Source organism: Euleptes europaea, chromosome 14 (genome assembly GCF_029931775.1).
Source record: "Euleptes europaea isolate rEulEur1 chromosome 14, rEulEur1.hap1, whole genome shotgun sequence".
NCBI classification, from domain to species: Eukaryota; Metazoa; Chordata; class Lepidosauria; order Squamata; family Sphaerodactylidae; genus Euleptes; species Euleptes europaea.
The window spans coordinates 16324796-16343777 of record NC_079325.1 but is presented as its reverse complement, the minus strand read 5'-3'; the positions used below and the strand labels follow the sequence as shown (position 1 = coordinate 16343777).

Here is an 18982-nt window from a genome sequence, read left to right as displayed (position 1 = left end):
GTAACTTTAGGCCTGGGGGAAAGGCTGGGATTAATCCTGGGAATCCTTTCAGCAACTGTGTGTGATTCCTGACTGTTTCTCTCTGCCTCAGTTAGATTACACCCACTCAGCACACGGCAGGTTATTTATTCAAAAGAATAATCAGTTGTGTTGGGCTTCATATGCCTCCTGACTTTTCACTCATAATGAGTCTTGACAGTCATTTTGATACCAGAAGCACGTGGATCTTCAAACAAGTTAACCATGTGGACAGTCCAAACCCCAGGCATTGGAATTGCCGTCTCTGGTCTCTCAAGCTGGGTACCAAGATTCTCCAGATGCTGCGAGCTTTGAAAGAGGAGAGTCTCTCCCACTTCACATTTGGCCCTCTTGGGGTCTCAACTGCTTTGCGGCTTGCAGATTGCACATTACGAGAATGTCAGGCAAAGCCATTTCCCCAATAAAGGCTTCACTCACTATTTCTCCCCCTCTGGAAAGTCTAAATTCAAGCGCTTTAAAGAGCGGAAGAAGAAGCGGGGTGGTTTGCAGACTAAATGGATCTTCTCCTCGTTCTCATCTCCCTCAGGCAGGGTCAGCTCACAGGCATGTAGGTGGAGGGGGAGGTAACGGGCTTTGACCTGTTCCAAACCCAGCCTCTTCAGCGCTTTTGCGGGAAGCTTCTGTTAAAAAAAAGAAAGAAACAAAAGAGTGGTGATTTAACTGAGTAGCCCTCATTAGAAGAGCTTTCCTGGATCAGACCCAATTGTCCATCATTCTGTTTCCCACAATGGCCAGCCAAATACTGACAGGAAACCCACAAGTGGGGTATGGCTGCTACCTCCCTAGCCTGTTGCCTCTGAATGTGGAAGTTTCCTTTTGCCATCACTGCTAATAGCCACTCAGCCACCTATCCTCCATGAATTTGTCTAGTCCCGTTTCAAAGCTATCCAGCTAGTGATATGACTCTGAAGTCAGTCTATTTGAGCATACTTATTTCAATATTTTTATCCCACTTTTATCTCAATGGGGATCCAAAGCAGCTTGCAAAATATAAAAAATACAATAAGCAAATGCAGTTACACTGGACTGCAAAGAAAAGGGGGGGGGGAATCAAAGAAGACCTCAAATGTTGCAGATACCGTAATCCTAAAGTGAATACCGATGGGAAACTGAGAAAGTCACAAGTTGTTTTGCACAGGCACCTCTAAATACAAACTTAATAGTTGGACAGAAGAAGAAGAGGAGTTGCTTTTTTATATGCCGACTTTCTCTACCACTTAAGGAAGAATCAAGCCGGCTTATAATCACCTTTCCTTCCCCTCCCCACAAAAGACACCCTGTGAGGTAGGTGAGGCTGAGAGAGTTCTGAGAGAACTGTGACTAGCCCAAGGTCACCCAGCTGGCTTCATGTGGAGGAGTGGGGAAACAAAGCCGGTTCTCCAGATCAGAGTCCACCGCTCCAAACCACCGCTCTTAACCACGACACCACGCTGGCTTCAGAACATGTTTTGAAATGGACCACAATATATTCTTGGCTTGGAGTCAGTAAGTTTGGGGAATTACTGACATTATACTCTTTATATGTGGCCAAACGGAGATCCTGGAATGGAACAGCAAGACATGAACATGCCTGGCAGCATTCTAGAATGACTATGCCAGGCCTTGAGTTACCTATGCCTCTGCAGCTGAGGTACACTGATGTTTTATCCCACCCTCGATGGCTTGTCATCATGCATCTCTTACCTGTGGTGCCAACTTGCTCCAATGTGAGTACTTGTGGTCCCCAAGGACTGGACAGCCCAAGCCGTAGGCCAAGTGGACTCTGAGCTGATGTTTCACTCCTGCGTATGGAACAAAAGGGATGGGAGAGGGAGGCCGTTTTTAGAAAGCCACACCTTAAGTATAACAGCTAAGTATATCCTCTCCATTTATGGCCCTTTCTTGGCAACGCACTCCATATACTGCCTATCTCTAGAGCGGGGGTCACCAACCGTGTTGAGCCTGCAGACACCTTTGGAATTCTCACACAGGCTGGTGGGCGCATGTACAAAATGGCTGCCACAGGAGGCACAGCCAACTACAAAATGTCAGGGAATGAGGTTATGCATAACTCAAATAGTAACTTCAGCATTTCAGGCATGAACTGTTTAACAGGGTACCTTTTGAAATGAACGTAGTGTTTAAAAATATTTTCTTGCATTACACGCAGATTAAGGCAGTGAAGATCCCAGTGCCATTGTGGCAGCTGTTGCTGAAGCAACTCCTAAAATATCTGCACAGCCAATGAGCTCTCCAGTGGTGAACCAGAAGCCCTGCTGGGCAAAAGCCCCACTGGGCCCCGCACACTTTCTAAGAACACTTGGCAGGCACCAGGAAAGGGGTCAGCGAGTGCCATGGGGCCACTACGCTGGGGACCCCCTGCTCTAGAGGGAAGGTTGCTCATCCAGAAATCACTTGCCAAAGAGTGACCCACACAAGGCCTTACCTGTGATGGGCTGGAGTTCAAGGAGGGAACAAGAAGAAGCACTACTCAGAACTCGGTAGCGGGTCACTGCCGCCTGGGCATCTCTATGTTGGCGTACTCTGAATGTCTTCCCATCCTCATGGGAAACACGATAGTTTGGAGCAAGTGTCATCTAGGGCAAAGAAAGAGAACTAGATTAGTCAGAGTGTTGGACAGTTAGACACAGTCACAGTGGGTAGTCTGTAGAGACTGCAAGCAAGAGGATAAGAATAGCAAGTTTTTCACCTGGCAGACTGGCTTATGCCAACCTAAATATACATTCCCATCCACACTTCCCTTGCTTCACATGATTTGGGTGGAGCTTGTTAACATACCTGGTGAATTTAGGCAATGAAACCAATGCATTCAACGTGACAATATGAAGGAGGATTGGTTTTTATATGCTGACTTTCTCTTACCACTATAGGAAGAATCAAACCAGCTTACAATCACCTTCCCTCCCTCTCCCACAACAGACACCCTATGAGATAGGTGGGGCTGAGAAAGCTCTAAGTGAACTGTGACTCGTCCATGGTCACCCAGCAGGCTTCATGTGGTGGAGTGGGGAAACAAACCCAGTTCACCAGATTAACGTCTGCCGCTCATGTGAAGGAGTGGGGAATCAAACACGGTTCTCCAGATGCAAGCCCATCACTCCAAACCACTACACCACACTGGCTCTCAATGCTGTAGAACTGCTCCTCCATGAGATATCAAGGGTAACACCATCCACTGGCACAGTTCTAGTAGTTCAACCAGAAAGTGATATAGATTGAAGAGCACTCAAGAGCAATACACTGTTTTCTGGATCTTGGAGAGCTACTGTAATATGCATCGTGTTGAGATTCACTGGAGCAATAAAAGTACGCTGCGGTGCTCAGGAACAGAAGGGATGTATCAGAAAACACTCCTGTAAGAAATTCTGGCTAAAGCAACCAAGACGTTGCCAAGAGGAAGCAAACTCACCTTGAAGTGTGACTGGTGACTCTCCACTTGTTTCTCCACAATGGGAATGTCCACCAGCCCATCTGCTGGCTCTGGTGCTCCGACACAGATTGCCCTGCCAAGATAACGGACAATGAAACATTTCAGCTCGATGCTGGGATGCTTGTCTCTCCCTGTAAGAGGGAAGTGTGCTCTAGGATTCTTCTTTCAATCAGCACTGTGCCAAATATGGCTGCCTCTTAGTGGAGACTCATGGCTGATGGAATATCGGAGCTTCTCAAAAACAAAATTACCGGAGTGCCACTAAGATTTCCCGTACCAGTATTTCTTTTCCACTTGTCGGGTTCTGAAGAACTTGTGGATCCTGTCTGCAGTGTCCTTATCCCGCGCTAGCACCATCACACCCGTTGTCTCTTTGTCCAGCCGGTGACAAAGGTACAGGGGTTCAGCGTTCATGCCATCCAACATCTTCGCCAGGATTGGCAGCACATCCGTGATACAACTTTTAACCCCAGGACCACCTGGGAGGGAAAAGCAGAAACACTCCTTGTCATGGACTATCAAAACAGATTTTGAATCAGCAGCTGTAGGAAGCATGCCTCCCCAGACCAGAAAGTGCTCCGCTCCAAATGCCCGGTGACTGTAGTAGTGATGAGAAGACCACTCTGTCTACGAGCCAAAGGACCAACCTCCTAGAGAGAACATTCGCAAGGGTAGGTCAGCCAGCTGGATGTAAATGCCTTAACTACTCTCCTCCATGTTATGGCATTGTCAGACTAATCTCCCTCCTCTACCATTTCCCTCCATTCCCTTCTGTCTTTTAATCGGTAAGCCCAAGTCTTATTTTCAGTTACGAACAGCGCCGGCCACCAGCAATGTGAACCGAATTTCTAATTACATGAGCCACTGCTTGCCTGAAAAACATGGTAAAACATAGACAAGCTTCTAGAAAGTTCTGAAATATCACAGATTGGGGGGGATCTGTTTTGCTTTTTTCCTCTAGAACATAGATTCTCTCGCACTTCCACTAAGCTACATGGAGAGATTCCAGACAGGTAGCTGTATAAGTCTGATGCAGCAAAAACAAACAGGAGACTTCCTCCCCCAAACAGACACTCATAGATGGCTAATGGTTTTGTTGTTAGGTAACGTGTGTTTTGTAAACGTGATGTTTCTTTGTTATTGTATGTGTCGGTTTTTCCCCACACAGTGGAGAAAAGTGGGTCAAATGCTCAAATAAATAAGGATACGGAAACAAATAAAGATTCTATTTCTCTCACCATGTACAGGAAGGCCGTATGGCTTATTAATCACCACAATCTCTTTATTCTGGTACAGGATCCCCTGTTTGAGTGCTTTGGCCAACACATTAGGATGAACCCGCTGTAGCTGTTGGGTGAGCTGAATGAGTTCTTGTACGCGCCTCAGCACTGGATCTTTTGGAACCTGTAAATAACCAGTGAGAAAAGGATACAATAATTAAATCAATTCTTAGTTACCTTTTACTGATATTTTATATATGAGAGAGAAAACAAGCATATACAAGTGACACATAACCTAACAAGAACATTGTTGTAACAGAACTCTGCTTGAAAACTGTTAACTAATGAATCCATAAACAGGGTCTCAGAACTGCAGCATGGAAACATGGTTTCAGGCATCATTCTTGCAACATACCTGGATAAGTCAATTAACAGTGCACTCCTATGCAGTTACTTCCTTTTAATGGGCTAAGATTGGAGTAACTATGCAGAATTGCACTGTAAAATTTCTAGCTCAATGCTGTATAGCAGTGGTTCCCAAACCTTTCAGGCCACCGCCCCCTTGGTTCCACAAACTCAATCCCAGTGTCCCCTACTCTATCCAACAACACAGTTGAAAGGGCCCACCTCTAGCGCCCCCTGCTGCCTCCTTGCCTCTTAGTGCCCCCCTAGGTAATCCCACTGTTCCCCAGGGGGTGGTACTGCCCACTTTGGGAACCACTGCTGTATAGCAAAAGCTTGCCAGTCTCTTTGCCTCCCCCGAGATGAAAATATCTTGAAAAACACTACTGGTATACAGCCAATGACTTTACATACTATAGATACAAGGTATATTTGAAGTGCTGATAGACTGCATTCCTAACTTTCTTCAAAGAGTTCAGGGTGGCATTCAGGATTCCCCCTTCAGGTTGATCCTCACAACAACCCTGTGAAGTAGGTTAGGCTGAGAGTGTGACTGGCTCAATGTCACCAACTAAGCTTCACAGCCTAGTGGTAATTTGAACTGCCAACTCCTCAGGCATAGTTTGATAGTCTAAACACAACACTGCAATAGTAGATGCCTGCCACAGCTGCTGGCAAAACGTCAGGAAAGAAAATACCAAGACCACGGTTACACAGCCCGAATAACCTACAAGAACCAAAGAAAGCTACAATGTTCCTACGGCACAGTGCATGGTGGGAAATGTAGTCCCCGCCTGACTCAGTACATATCTGATGCACGCCGGGAAAATCAGAGTCGCCGCCCAAACGTGCCGCCCAACCGTCAATTACTAACGGACTCACTTCCACCTTCGGCGTTTTCAGCCGCTCCCGCTTCTGAGCGCGTATTTTCTCCGCCAGCTGTTCCGCGGTGAGGGCGGCAGCTGCGCTCGGGCTGTGAGAGAAGAGCCGTCCTCCTGGCTTCACAGCGAAGCGCCCGACGCGAAGCGCGACCCTCCCCGCAGCCGCCATCTTGTTTCGGAATCGTCGAGGCCGGCCGCAGCCAGGCGCTGGGGAGGGGCGTGGCCTGGCCGCCTGCTCCTTGGCTCGCGGGTCACCAGCGCGGCAAATCAGAAACGAAGTAGGCGGGCCATCGGGAGAGACGCTGCGATCTGGTCCCTGTCCTCCAATGAGATCGCGGTACAAGGTTGCGTCTCCAGCAGCGCCGGCGCTGATCGTTTAAAGAGGGCGGTTGGAGGGCGGGAACAAGAGGTGGAATGGCTAATAATATCTGGAGCGGGAGCGAAGCGGGCCAATAGGAAACGCGCGTTCTTAGAAGGGGCGGGGCAGCGGTAGCCCGTGGCATTTTTCGGTTTAAACGGCCGTTGAGGGAAGGAACGGCGGCAGCAGAGTGAGAGTGCGGAACAGCGGCGTAAGTGTTTCCCCGGGAGGGTAGTGTGGCGCTATAGCTCGCCCTTGTCACGAGTATCCGTCTCTTGTGAGGGTTCCCCTTTGAGATTTTCCGTAAGGGATTTCCTATCTTTTTACCGAAAGGGTTTTTATCACTTGGCCTTCCCCTTTACTTGTAGCAGTAATATTTGTTGGTAGGAAAGAGCAAGAGCCCAGCAGCACCTTAAACACTTAACAAAATTTCTGGCAGGGGATGAGCTTTCGTGAGCCACAGCTCGCTTCTGGTAGAGAGCCAAAGGCCTTTGCGAAGTAAATTAAATAGCGAAACAAACAAACAAAAAATACAATAAAAATAAAATGCTGTGTAAAATTAAGATAAAATACAGTATAATTGAAGTGTATGCTAGCTGGCCATCAGTTCTAGCTGATAACTATATTTGGCACCAGTTTTGTTCTTACCTTTTTAGCTGCTCAAGTGAAAAATGAGACTATGAGTGATGAGCGAGTCAGTGTGTCTGACAACAAAAATACTAATTTATTGAAACCAGGTATTGTGTAAAGAGGAGAAGCTTTACTTTATAGATTGCTGTTCCATATAGTTGCTTTACTGCTTCTTACTTCCGACGCCTATAATGTAGCATACATGGTGCCCTTCCCCTCACCTTTAGTTTCACAACAGCCTTGTGAAGTAGGTTAGGCTGAATGAGAAAGGACAGTGCAAGATGACCCCCACCGGTTTCGTGCCTGAATGAAGATTTGAACCCAGGTCTTCCCCCGGTCCTTGCCTGATGACCTAAATGCTGGCTGGGAGATCTACAGTGTGGTCTGTTGCAAAGTTACTCCAACTTAAGCTCACTGACTGCGGTTACTCTGCTTAGCATTACAGTGCTAGTGAATGTATTTGGCCAAACGAGAAAATGAAAAATCCAGATGTATAGTTTTTTTTAGTTACACTATATGTTGCCTACCCCCCCTTTAAAGAACTGCTCGAGCGATGTACAGTTAACAATACAGCCATAATTATAAAATGATAACGCTCGGAAAGTTAAAGCACCATTTACAAGCAATTAAATCCATAATTAATAACAGGGTAGGAATTTAGTTTTAAATGTTTAACTATCAGAATGTATGACATTCTGGAAGGAAAGGTCAAGGGTTCGGGCTTGGATAAACCATACTGTTTCTCTGTCATTCTCTTTCTTCCTAAGTATAGAAGAGGTTAAGCTGTTCATTAAGGCTCTAAATCCTAATCTTATTTAATAGGGGTAAGGGCGTTTGTTCATATGTGTGCTACCTGCCCTATTTATTTACTGAATTTGGCCTGTTATTTCACCCAAAAAGTGGCAATAAAAAATTAAATCGGGTTATCAGTTAAAAAATATGACCTTTGTGAAGTTTTGGATGGATGCTTAGCTGCGCTGTCTTCTTTGGCCGTTCATATTTATGTCCCACCTTTCTTCCATTATGAGATTCAAAGCACCATTCAGGCCAGTAAATTTGCACATCCCCCACTGACAATTTTAGGTTGTAAGCACCTTAGAAGTAGGGATTGATCTTTACTGCCTGCATTATGCTGCAAGGCACTAGTAGCCCAATATAAACTGCAGCATCCCTGTGAACTCAAGGACTTCTAAGTAAATGTTCATGCTGCTTGCCTCACTGAGATTAGGGCAAAAAGTATTAATTTTAAGTTGCGGCATGAGTACACATAGCAACAAACCTATTTACTTGCAAATAAATTCAGTGGGATTTAATTCTAAATTAAAGCTATATACACATACACACCTGTAAAGGATGCCTACTGAATACAACAGGATTTAATTCCGAGTAAAGATAGATAACTACCATAATGTAAGATCGGTTTTCGAATGGTACAAGAATAATAAACTAGTGTTTACCCTTGTGCAGGATAGACCAGGTCTTTGGGGTACCACAAATAATTTGAACTTGAATTTTAAACCCTGGCTACTGTTTCTGTGCACATAATTATTAGAGTGAACATTAAGAAAGTAAATCTTTAATGCCTTCTCTGCAGTTTATTCCATTGGAATATGCATAGTTGGATAGGCTTTTATTGCTCATTTCTTTATCAGTAGTTTGTAATACAAAAATACTTATTTTCTTTTTGCTTGCCTTGTGTAGCCACAGCAGTGGATTTGGTACATTCTGGACTTATTCTCTAGAGCAGTGGTTCCCAACCTTTTTTTGACCAGGGACCACTAGGACTTTTTTGTTCGGTGCAGGGACCCTAAGGTCCAAAATAAAAATTCCAAGAATTTGAAAATAAACTTTAATCATAACTGTTAGTTAAACATTAAACTTAGAATTATATTTGAATATATGTATTTTATAATAGAGAACTTTTAATTGAAAATATTAATTGAAACTTTGTTTCGCGGACCTTAATTTAGTTCTTGCGGACCCCTGGGGGTCCATGGACCCCTGGTTGGGAACCAGTGCTCTAGAGTGTTTTCCCCCCTCATCTTTACTGTTGAATCACAAGGCATTTGCTTTCAAGATCAACAGCACGTGTTATGTTTATTTTCTGTTACTGCCTATGTTGAAAGAAACTGCAGAGCTAGAATGGTGATTCCCTAACCTTTCTTAAATAATTTCAAGATAACATAAAAAGTTTATTTCTTAAAGTAGTAAAACATTTACATCTCTTACTCTTGCGGGAGTAAATCCATAAGAGTGTTGTATATATGTATAGAGGTGTATAAAGAGGTAGTCTCAGAACCTGAAACTTCAGTCTGCACTTACACAAATCCTCTTTGCAGCTTTTTCTAAATCATTGTGGTCTTTCTCAGCAGTATCATGGAACCCGCTCTTAATTTTCACCTGTTCATTTGCTTTTGTTTCAGTGTGCTTTGTTTTACACAGTGGAAGTTCAATGCGTCCTCGACGCACAAAGTGACTGATGCGAGACTCCAAACCTTCACATTTGGGGCGATCCATTAACGGTTTGTAGTTGCGAGCTTTCACTCCCTCGATCAATGCACTGATTTGGTTGTGGACTGGAGGCTTTATCTCCTTCCAAAGAATTGTACAGTCATTGCTGACATCTGTAGATATATATATAAAAAACCGTGCTTATCACCCTGTCAGAAGAATACCTAAAATACTATGCATAACTTTTCCCCAGTTGAGCTGTCCCTTTTGGATTTCTGTAAAATACACACATGTATGATGAAAGGAGCATGTTTGTATCCTCCACTGACCCAGATACAGTAAACATTGTATTAGAAATGTATAGAATCCTACCTTTCTCTGTCGATATTTCAGCAAAATCCAGCCCCTGTAACATGCTGTACAGCATATGCGATTTGACAGCATGGTTAGTCCAAAGCCGCTGTAAATGAGTAACGTTAAACTCCTGGACTTCACGGTCATAGATCCAGTGAATGTTTTCAAACTTGCAGTCATAGAGGACCAGAGGAAATTCCACTGCCATACTGTCAAAAAAATAAAACAAACTAAACCAGTTTGAAATCTAAAAACTAGATATTTCAGTGCAGCAGGAATGCATGTGTGGAAGTTGGCGTCCATGTGAAGATCCCTTTCTGGACTGAGAATAATCAACAGCTTGTGTGGATGCAGGTGAACGCATGCATTATCATGCTGATCTGGGTCCTAATGAACGATCTGGATATTCTGTTGATGCAGACAGGGAGTCAATTTTATTTGAGGCCACTAGTCTTGTGACACATCTGCATGCACAAGGAGGTGGATCAGAGCAACAGTCTTTAAGAGCCATTACCAGTTAATTATATGCAAAGTAAAATAAACAAATGGTGATTCATAATATTTTGGACCTGCATATTCTTGTTTCCATAGGAAGACCCTGATTTTAGGAAAGCTGGCTCTCATATACAGTATGCTAGTCTGATAAAACCAGATGTTTGTGAACATTGTTGATTAAATAGAATGGGAAGTAAATGATGTTGGGTAGCCTGGATCTTAGGCTGTGAATACTAAAAATGATAGGAGATGGAATATTCTTTAAGTGCCAAAGGCCACAAGAAACACACTTTCCCCCATACTATACTAGCTTGACTGATATCCGGCTAATCAGATGCAATATGAATAATCAAGAATCCAGATAGTTTTAGATTCCAATAAATCAAGGCAGTAGTTGCCTACCTTTTGGGCTAAGTGTGCCAGGTTGAGTTTATAGTTGATCTGCCTCACACTTAATGTATAATAACTGTCTGCATTTCTCTAGGTTTCCATTGGTTTGCCTCCAGTTCAATACACCTGAGGGCAGGCTAAAGTTCAGCAATGGACAAATGCCACTTGTGGAACCTGGACTAAGTCTGGCCCCTCGCCCCATCCCCAAACATTCATTGTAATTTAACAGAGACAATGCAGAATCTCGAGGCACCCTAAGACAATTTTTCTGTTGTGTAAGCTTGTAAAGACAAGGCTGTCTCCTCAGATATACAGTTTTACAGTAATGTGGGACAACAGGAAAGACCCTCTAGGTAATAGCAGAACATATGTATTGTATGCAGAAGGACCCTGGTTCAGTCTCCAGTTAAAGAAATTTCAGAGAACACGTCTGGGACCCATAGCCAGCACAATAAAACCACTATGACTTAATTTTTGCTGTAACAGACTAACATGGATACTTTTAATTTTTTCTTTAGCCAAGTGTTACCTGTATTGTGGTTTTCTAGGGTTGTTCTCTATATCCAGCAACTCATCAATGATTTCTGGCTTCTCCATCCTTTGTCCAATCAGGAAGAGGATAGCCATCATGCAACGGACTTGATGATAGAGGAACGCCTGGCCTGTCACTTCAAACTGGTACATTTGGAAAGGGTTTTGTTGCATGGGTATCTCTCTATCCACAGGCTGCACCTCTGCATTAAGGATTGTCCTTTGAAAGTTGGTCACACCGTTAGCTACATCCATTTTGCATAGATTACGAAAATCATGGGTACCCACAAATCTCTGCGCTGCAGTATTCATGACAGCTACATCCAAGTCACCACAAGGGAAAAAATAGCGATAAGTCCTCTTCAGGCAGTTGAATCTAGCGCTGAAGTTGGGATCTACTGGGGCCCAGGCCAGTACTCGTATGTCAGGAGGGAGCACCCGATTTAAAATATGGGTGTAATGGATCTCCTCAGATGTATCGCTAGCTTTGTCTTTTGTAGTAATCCCTGGTTCAGCTACTGTCTTCTCTGAAAGGTTTGAGCGGAGATCCAGGGAGATCACCTGACGCATTGGAGAGAAAGATTATATTCTACAGTTAACATGCATAAATCAAGAATAAGTAAATGAGTAAACATCATAATTTTTTAGATGATATTCTGTTTTGAAGCAGTTTACTTCTCTGATAATTTGGAACTTGCCTATTCTGATGATAGAATTTAACTTGCAACCCTCCTCATGATGTCCTAGTAAAGTCACCCTTTTAGCTCAACAAAAATGCCAGTTTTTCATGGGTTTCATTCCAGTTCCTTAAACATATTAGATACTGATAGCAAATGTCTTGGTTCCTTATTCAATTCCTTTTGAGTTCTAAGGAACTGTTTATCCAGCTAGTTTCCTGAGCCACCTGTTTGCAGTGGAAAGCACACGTTTCAATGGGATGGATCCAGACTATGTTGGCAATTTCTACCAATAACCCCTTACCGCAGCAGTTCCCCCTCATATTGTTCCTCAGGGTCCCCTACCCTCCAGCAACAGAATGTCATGGAGGTTGGTGGACTGCACTAGATAGTGTGTGTGTGGGGGGGACCTCCCTTCTGCTAATGGAAAATTTAATCTCGATCTAACACAACGTAACTTAATACTAAATCTGAAATTAGATAAAATTCTAAATGTCTCTTAATTATCAGTTTATTAGCAAAATATGATAGAAAAAGGTTTTGGTGTTTGGTAAATAAAGGTACAAGTTACTATACTGCTCTAATGTCTTACAAATGGTTTTTATTTAGTACTTATTCCTTGGAACTAAACACACAATATTTTTATCCCTATATACTATTCGCTCAAGTGTTTCGAACAATATAAACCCAAGTGTCAATGTATTTAAATTTCAGTATTTCAACTTTGTGACTTTTATAATGCAATACAAATCTTTGCTGTTAATTAATCCGCCCCCTGCCCATAGATCTAAACAGAGAACAGGAAGGGATGCACTAAGAAAGGAGAGAAAAAGATGATGGGAGAGGCTGGCCATCTTAAACTACCCACTCAAACCAGCAATCCCATATAGAGGTCTGACCAATGTAGTCCTTACCTGTCCAAAGGCACTAACTCCTTTGTCTGTGCGCCCACAGCGATGATAATTAGAAGTCTGCCTGCTCTCCACTAGCCGGGTTTTGCTTAGAGACTCAAACAGCTTCTCTTCAATAGTATTGGTGGTGTTCTCTTGGCTGGCAAAGCCCTGATATTCCCAGCCCAGGTAGGCTATCTTCAGCGCTACATGTCTCCGGCTATAAGCACTAAAATCAAATGGCCGCTGCAGGCGCTTCTTAGTCTTTCCAGCTGTCGGAGGGGCCTTTTCTGTACCTGTGGTCACCTTCCTCTCTAGAAGTTTTTCTTGCAGACTTTGCACAGTATCTTCCAACTCCTGGACCCTCTTCAGTAGCTTCTCTGTTTCTGTGCCGTTTTCCTCCATAGTAAGTTCCCTATAAAAACGGACATGAGAACTTGATAGCAGTTAATGTAGAGTAAGAGCCATAATGATGTAGCGATTAAGAGCAGCAGACTCTAATCTGGAGAACCGGGTTCAACTCCCCACTTCTCCACAAGAAGCTGGCTGGGTGATCTTGGGCCAGTCACAGTTCTCTGAACTCTCAGCCCATGCAGAGGCAGGCGATGGCAAACCACCTCTGAACGTCTATTGCCTGGAAAATCCTATGGGGTCGCCATAAGTCAGCTGTGACTTGATGGCACCTTACACACACAGTCTAGAGTAATAACTACAAATGATTCAAGCTTTGTATTTGCTTGAATCATTTGTAATATATTCAGTTTGCAGAAATATATTATCTTCTTTTCTGTATAGGCATCATGTTCATGCTTAATGACATCTTTCTAATACTGAAAAAGGAGTGTCTGTTTTCCTACATTAACTAACAAATCTATTTACTAACAAATCTATTTTAAGCTTTTGGGCCTTTTTAAACATGCATTTGAAGGAGCTGGGAATAATCTCAGCATATTACCAGTAATAGAGAGGCAGCTGCAGCTTTTACCAGATACTTACTTCTCCCTGGTTTTGCATGTTCAAATTCCAAATGGAGTTAATGATATTGCAAAATTCTGAAGCTTTAGTGTACTGAAGTATGTTTCAAACTTTGACTTCATGGAATGCCTTCCATAATCAACTAGGCTGCTAAAAGACACTTACAAAGTATCCTAGGATATATTCTATAGTGAGCATATTTGATATGGGATACTGGCCAGGCTTGTTATCTTTGCTGTTGCTCTTTAAACAGAGCGCACCCAAAGCACATCCCTGGAAATGTGTGGCAGCAGTGAATGATGGAAGAACATGGTGGACAAGCTGTTTTACAGAGAAGTTCATTTTCTGCTAATGACTATTTTCTTCAAGAACTTCCAATATGTTTCCAAGAAATCACAGGGCTGTCTGGAATCATAGTCTGAAAATCACCAGTATAGTAATTTGCTGTTTAAGACATGACTATATTCTAAGTACTAATCAGAATCTAGATTTTATATTTTAATTGTAAGCTGCCTTGAGGACTCTGATGACGCAGCATGGAAATCTCTTAAATAAAAGTGATAGAAGGCAAAGTATGTTCCTGACAGTGCTGGGTAAATTGTTCTCTCTCATAATTTTGGTTTAATAAACTCTGGTAGGTACAATGGATCTCAGATTTGGATCCTGTGTGAGTATCAGCATCTCTCTTTCAGAATCAATAACGACACCTGTCAGGGAGAAGTAATGGAAGCTCTGATGGGGCCAGATCGATACCAATGGACTAGTATGAACTATGAAGATCGACTCAAAGCAGCTATGGACTTTATCCGCCTTTGTGTGAAACACGGAGGGGGAGACAGCCCAAATCAAGGCCATGTCCCACCTCCTCTTGATCCATACACTAAAGCTTCTGTGACCTCTGTGACCAGACCCACGCTTCCTGTGATGATCAGACGTCTTCAGACAGAACCCACTTTGCAACCAGAGATCTCTGAGGAGCCTGGAGTTCCTAGGAAACTTGTGATGAAAAGGAAGGTTCTCAGGCGAAGACCCAATGGAGAAATACTGGTGTCAGATGAATCAATTACCAGTGAACCCGAGTCCAGCAATCTAAGTGACCCTGAGTATGGGGATTTGAGTCAAAGAAGCTACTGTCAGAGTACTGAGCAGGAAGAGTCTGAGGAGGAATGTGAGCCAAAGAGTTCCCCTGAGTCTGAGGCTGCTTATTCCTGGCGATCTACAGAAGAGAGCCAGAGCTCTCAAAGAGAGAGTCAGTGCCAAAGTAATCCATCATCTGAGCAGGACTTGATCATTACTGGCCACCCAAAGTCCTTCATATTACCAAGATTAGAGCACCTAAGCCGAAACAGAATGAAGACTGACCGGGTAGCTCGTTATTTGGAGCATAAGCATGACTGGGAGTCACTACGGCTCCCAGGAGAAGATTCCAGGAAAAGTGTGCGGTGGAGCATCCGGGAACAAATGCTGTATAAGACGGAGTTTCCTCCTAGGTCTCAGCACATTTATATACCCAACAATTACCTGGTGCCTACCGAGAAGAAGAGATCTGCCCTGCGATGGAGAATACGCTGTGACCTGGCAAATGGAGTTGTGCCCAGAAATTCTTACTCATCCTAGAAATCCAGAATCCTTACAGCTAAATTCACAACAGTGTGTATTGCTCAGCATCACCTAAAGTGTTCCTATTTTGTTTCTTTTCAAGTGTAAATCCTGCTTATTTGTAAATTGCTTTCCAATTGGTATGTGCTGGGCAGAAGAGTTTTTCATTATTAGTGCACCTTAAATGGTTGCCCTGAACAGGATCACTTAATACAAGTATTGACCCATAAAGTCTGCAGCCTACTGGAATGTGTGTCAAGGAGAATAGCTTTTATTGAAATACCTTTTGTACCCAGTTCTTCCTAAAGCAATGAACTCCACTGTGATGTAACTTTTTAAAAATTCTAACTTCTGGATACTACAATTATTAAAAATGTGTGGAATAAAAGTACTTCTTGTTTCTGTATTTGCAAGCTTGAACTTTCTGACATCTAGTAATTCTAAAAGAGCTGGAGAAATTTTTCAAGAATGAGAAACAAGCAACTGTTTCATTGGGACTGAGATAGTATTTAAAATGTGATAAAAAGAAATGTAGATAACACCCTGAAGTCATAATGTAAAAATGCAGGGGAGGGGAGAGAAAGGGAATAGAACTTGATCCTTAAGAGATAAATGGGAGAAGGTTACCAGGCGTGCTAATCACTGTTCTTTGTTAAAATTATAGTTTGGGGTACTATGATTGCTTAGTTAAATTTTTGCACAATAGAAGTTGTTTGTTCAGCAAATTCTTCACTTAAAGCTAAGGGGTATATATTTAAACAATCATCAATCCTAGATCTAGTCTGACTACTGCAAGAATTAATTCAAACTATACAAGTCTTTTCTCCAAAGTAGCAATGTGGCTGTCTACATATAAAATAATAGTCTATTGATGCATACTATATTTTCTCATCTCTCATCCAAGAAAACCAGGGTTTGTTTTATCTAAAATCATTGTACATCAGCAAAAATGGGGAGCACTATATCCTCCAGGGCCCTGACCTGGATGGGCCAGGCTAGCCTAATCTCGTCAGATCTCAGAAGCTAAGCAGGGTCAGCCCTGGTTAGTATTTGGATGGGAGACCACCAAGGAATACCAGGGTTGCTGTGCAGAGGAAGGCACTGGCAAACCACCTCTGTTAGGCTCTTGCAATGAAAATCCCAAAAGGGGTTGCCATAAGTCGGCTGCGACTTGAAGGCACTTTTACACACATATACACACATATTCTCCAGGACCCACCAATACTATTATCACCTCTGTCTTGCATGGATTCAACTTGTTCTTCATCAGCCTCTTAATGAACACAGGTGATGTTTATTTGTTTATTTAATGTTACTTATAGTCCCCCTTTCTCACTTGGAGACACAGAGTGAATCAATACAATTGACAGGATGGAACATTCAATGACCAATGCTACAGGAATTAGTGTTGTAGAACCAACCAGAAGTCTAAAAACACAACTGAAGCAATGTATTAATATGACACATTAAATGATGGAAAAATTACATAGTAGGGGCCTAGTTTAAGCAAGCTATACACAGTAGCATAGACCACAGTCCCTAATGTAACTAATGTAATCCAAGTAACTTTGAAATAATTAGTATGGCTATTGTCTGTGTAGAAAACCCTATTGAATAATTCAGTTTTGCATAGTTTGCAGAAAGCCAGGAGAGTGGGCACCTTCCTGACCTCAGACGGGTCATTCTATAAGGTGGGGGCCACAACGGAGGAGGCACATGTATGGGGCAGTTGTTGATTTGGCCATTTGCAGGTTGGCACCTGCAGAAGACCCTATTCCAATGAGCAAAGCTAGCATGGGGGAAAGGTGGTCTTGCAGATATGAGCATCCAAGGCCAAGACAGGCTTTGTATGTGACGGCAGATACTTAAATTGAGCCAGATAACTGAAGGGCAGCCAAGTTAAGTGCCTGCAGGATGGAAGTAATATGCTCACTCCATCTAGCTCCTGATTCAAGCCTGACAGCAGAATAGCCAAACAGTAGAAGAGATATCGGAGTTACTTTAAAACACACTGAAGCAAAACATCTGATATTTTTCATTGAAGACTTCAAAGGGGAGGAGGAAATCTTGTGATGGTTTAATTTTTAATAAAACAAGCACATTACCCGTACTCAAATAGACTTAACTAAGCAACTGACTCATCAGACCAACTGAATGTACTGAGAGTAGTTTCAGATAATCTGACAGTGTGGTCCTATACACGTTTGCGCCTTAGTTTTGTTCCACCGATGGCCAATAGCCCTTACTTCCTAGAACTGCGGCATGATCCTATGCACATACACTCAGAAATACATTTCAGTGACGTCAGTGCGATTTGTGTGTGTGTAAAGTGCCATCAAGTTGCAGCTGACTTATGGCGACCCCTTTTGGGGTTTTCATGGCAAGAGACTGACAGAGGTGGTTTGCCAGTGCCTTCCTCTGCACAGCAACCCTGGACTTCCTTGGTGGTCTTCCCATCCAAATACTAACCAGGGCTGACCCTGCTTAGCTTCTGAGATCCCACGAGATCAGGCTAGCCTGGCCCATCTAGATCAGGGTCAGTGCGATTCACTCCCTAGTAAATTTGTGAAGAAGACTGCACTTCCCACGAAATACACTGGAAAATACTGGGCGAGAAAATATGCATGGGAACGGGCTGCTACAGTACCGCGGGCTGGTTTGTTCGCAACAATATCACGACTTAAAGAAAGCCATTGATAGATTCCGTATATTCTCCCGTGGGACTTTAAGTGGATGGGATTCATTTGGAGGAAAAACCAGCCTCTCAAACTCGCCCTGTCAAATACGAGAAACTGACTCCTACCTCCGCAGCAGCCTCCACGCAGCGTTCCTAAAAGAAAGAAAAGGCTGCGATCGCATGCCCGGTTATCTGCCTCTTTCTTCCCTGCAGGAAGTGGCATAACAGCTCTCCTTCACATGGCCCCAAAAAGGTTTGTGGGAAATGTAGTCCTGTATAAAACGATTAGGTTATTTCTCCCCATCCCCATCTCAAGACAGCCGGTTCAGCGAATTTCCTAAGTGTTTTTGCTGCAACAGACCAACCCGGCTAACACTCTGGGATTAGAAACCGGACATGAAGATGATGCTGTTTCTCCTGCACCGGTGAATCCAGAGGCATAATGCTCCTAAACATGGAGACTCCATGTAGCTACCGTCCCGGAATTTATTAAATCTTGTTTTAAAACTCTATAAAATAATCCAGTTGTAAGTTTACGAAATGAGGTGTAAACCATAAGATATGTGACTTTTTAATGATTTTTTTTGTTACGTATGAAGCTACTGTACACAGGGTGAGCCTATTTTGACCTGCAACAGTAGCCGCAGAGGAACACGGTGTATTAAAAGCCACGATACAAAATGCTAATAAAGCACCATACCGTAAACAAATAATTTTATTTCGTTCAGTCTGGATTGGATTCAAACATTTTTCTATCTCCTGAATTTAATCCTGAGTGCAATGTCTTTAGATGCATATGGGCAATATATATGTTGTTTGTTATAGCATGTGCCAATACATATCACTTGTAATTCACAGTTGGTAGCTGTATTAGTCTGTCTGCAGTAGTAGAAAAGGGCAGGAGTCCAGTAGCACCTTAAAGACTAACAAAAATATTTTCTGGTAGGGTATGAGCTTTCGTGAGCCACAGCTCACTTCTTCAG

At 43.1% G+C, this 18982-nt stretch overlaps 3 protein-coding genes across 3 annotated transcripts; 1 reads left to right on the top strand and 2 right to left on the bottom strand.

Annotated features, from left to right (window-relative positions):
- Positions 1-455: 455 nt before the first annotated feature.
- RPUSD4 (RNA pseudouridine synthase D4) lies at positions 456-6141 on the bottom strand. The gene is made up of 7 exons (XM_056860878.1): positions 5974-6141; positions 4708-4873; positions 3747-3948; positions 3449-3542; positions 2465-2615; positions 1723-1820; positions 456-659 (listed from the first exon to the last, which is right to left on the bottom strand). Exons 1-7 carry the CDS (start codon positions 6139-6141, stop codon positions 456-458), a joined length of 1083 nt encoding a protein of 360 aa, XP_056716856.1.
- Positions 6142-9267: 3126 nt separating this feature from the next.
- PUS3 (pseudouridine synthase 3) lies at positions 9268-13153 on the bottom strand. Its single transcript, XM_056860372.1, has 4 exons — positions 12773-13153; positions 11180-11742; positions 9784-9974; positions 9268-9584 (listed from the first exon to the last, which is right to left on the bottom strand). Exons 1-4 carry the CDS (start codon positions 13151-13153, stop codon positions 9268-9270), a joined length of 1452 nt encoding a protein of 483 aa, XP_056716350.1.
- Positions 13154-14432: 1279 nt separating this feature from the next.
- HYLS1 (HYLS1 centriolar and ciliogenesis associated) lies at positions 14433-15379 on the top strand. The gene has a single exon (XM_056860674.1). It carries the CDS (start codon positions 14447-14449, stop codon positions 15338-15340), a length of 894 nt encoding a protein of 297 aa, XP_056716652.1. The 5' UTR covers positions 14433-14446; the 3' UTR covers positions 15341-15379.
- The last annotated feature ends 3603 nt before the right edge of the window (positions 15380-18982 follow it).

Excerpts from the sequence above, each read along its gene's own strand:
- RPUSD4 (XM_056860878.1), bottom strand. The coding sequence starts at position 6,141 with ATGGCGGCTGCGGGGAGGGTCGCGCTTCGCGTCGGGCGCTTCGCTGTG. Across the intron at positions 2,616-3,448 it reads GTCACCAGTCACACTTCAAG|ATGACACTTGCTCCAAACTA; the intron begins GTGAGTTTGCTT and ends TCTTTGCCCTAG. Across the intron at positions 1,821-2,464 it reads TGAACTCCAGCCCATCACAG|GAGTGAAACATCAGCTCAGA; the intron begins GTAAGGCCTTGT and ends TTCCATACGCAG.
- PUS3 (XM_056860372.1), bottom strand. The coding sequence starts at position 13,153 with ATGGAGGAAAACGGCACAGAAACAGAGAAGCTACTGAAGAGGGTCCAG. Across the intron at positions 9,975-11,179 it reads CCTAGAAAACCACAATACAG|TATGGCAGTGGAATTTCCTC; the intron begins GTAACACTTGGC and ends TTTTTTTGACAG. Across the intron at positions 9,585-9,783 it reads TGAAATATCGACAGAGAAAG|ATGTCAGCAATGACTGTACA; the intron begins GTAGGATTCTAT and ends ATATATCTACAG.
- HYLS1 (XM_056860674.1), top strand. The coding sequence starts at position 14,447 with ATGGAAGCTCTGATGGGGCCAGATCGATACCAATGGACTAGTATGAAC.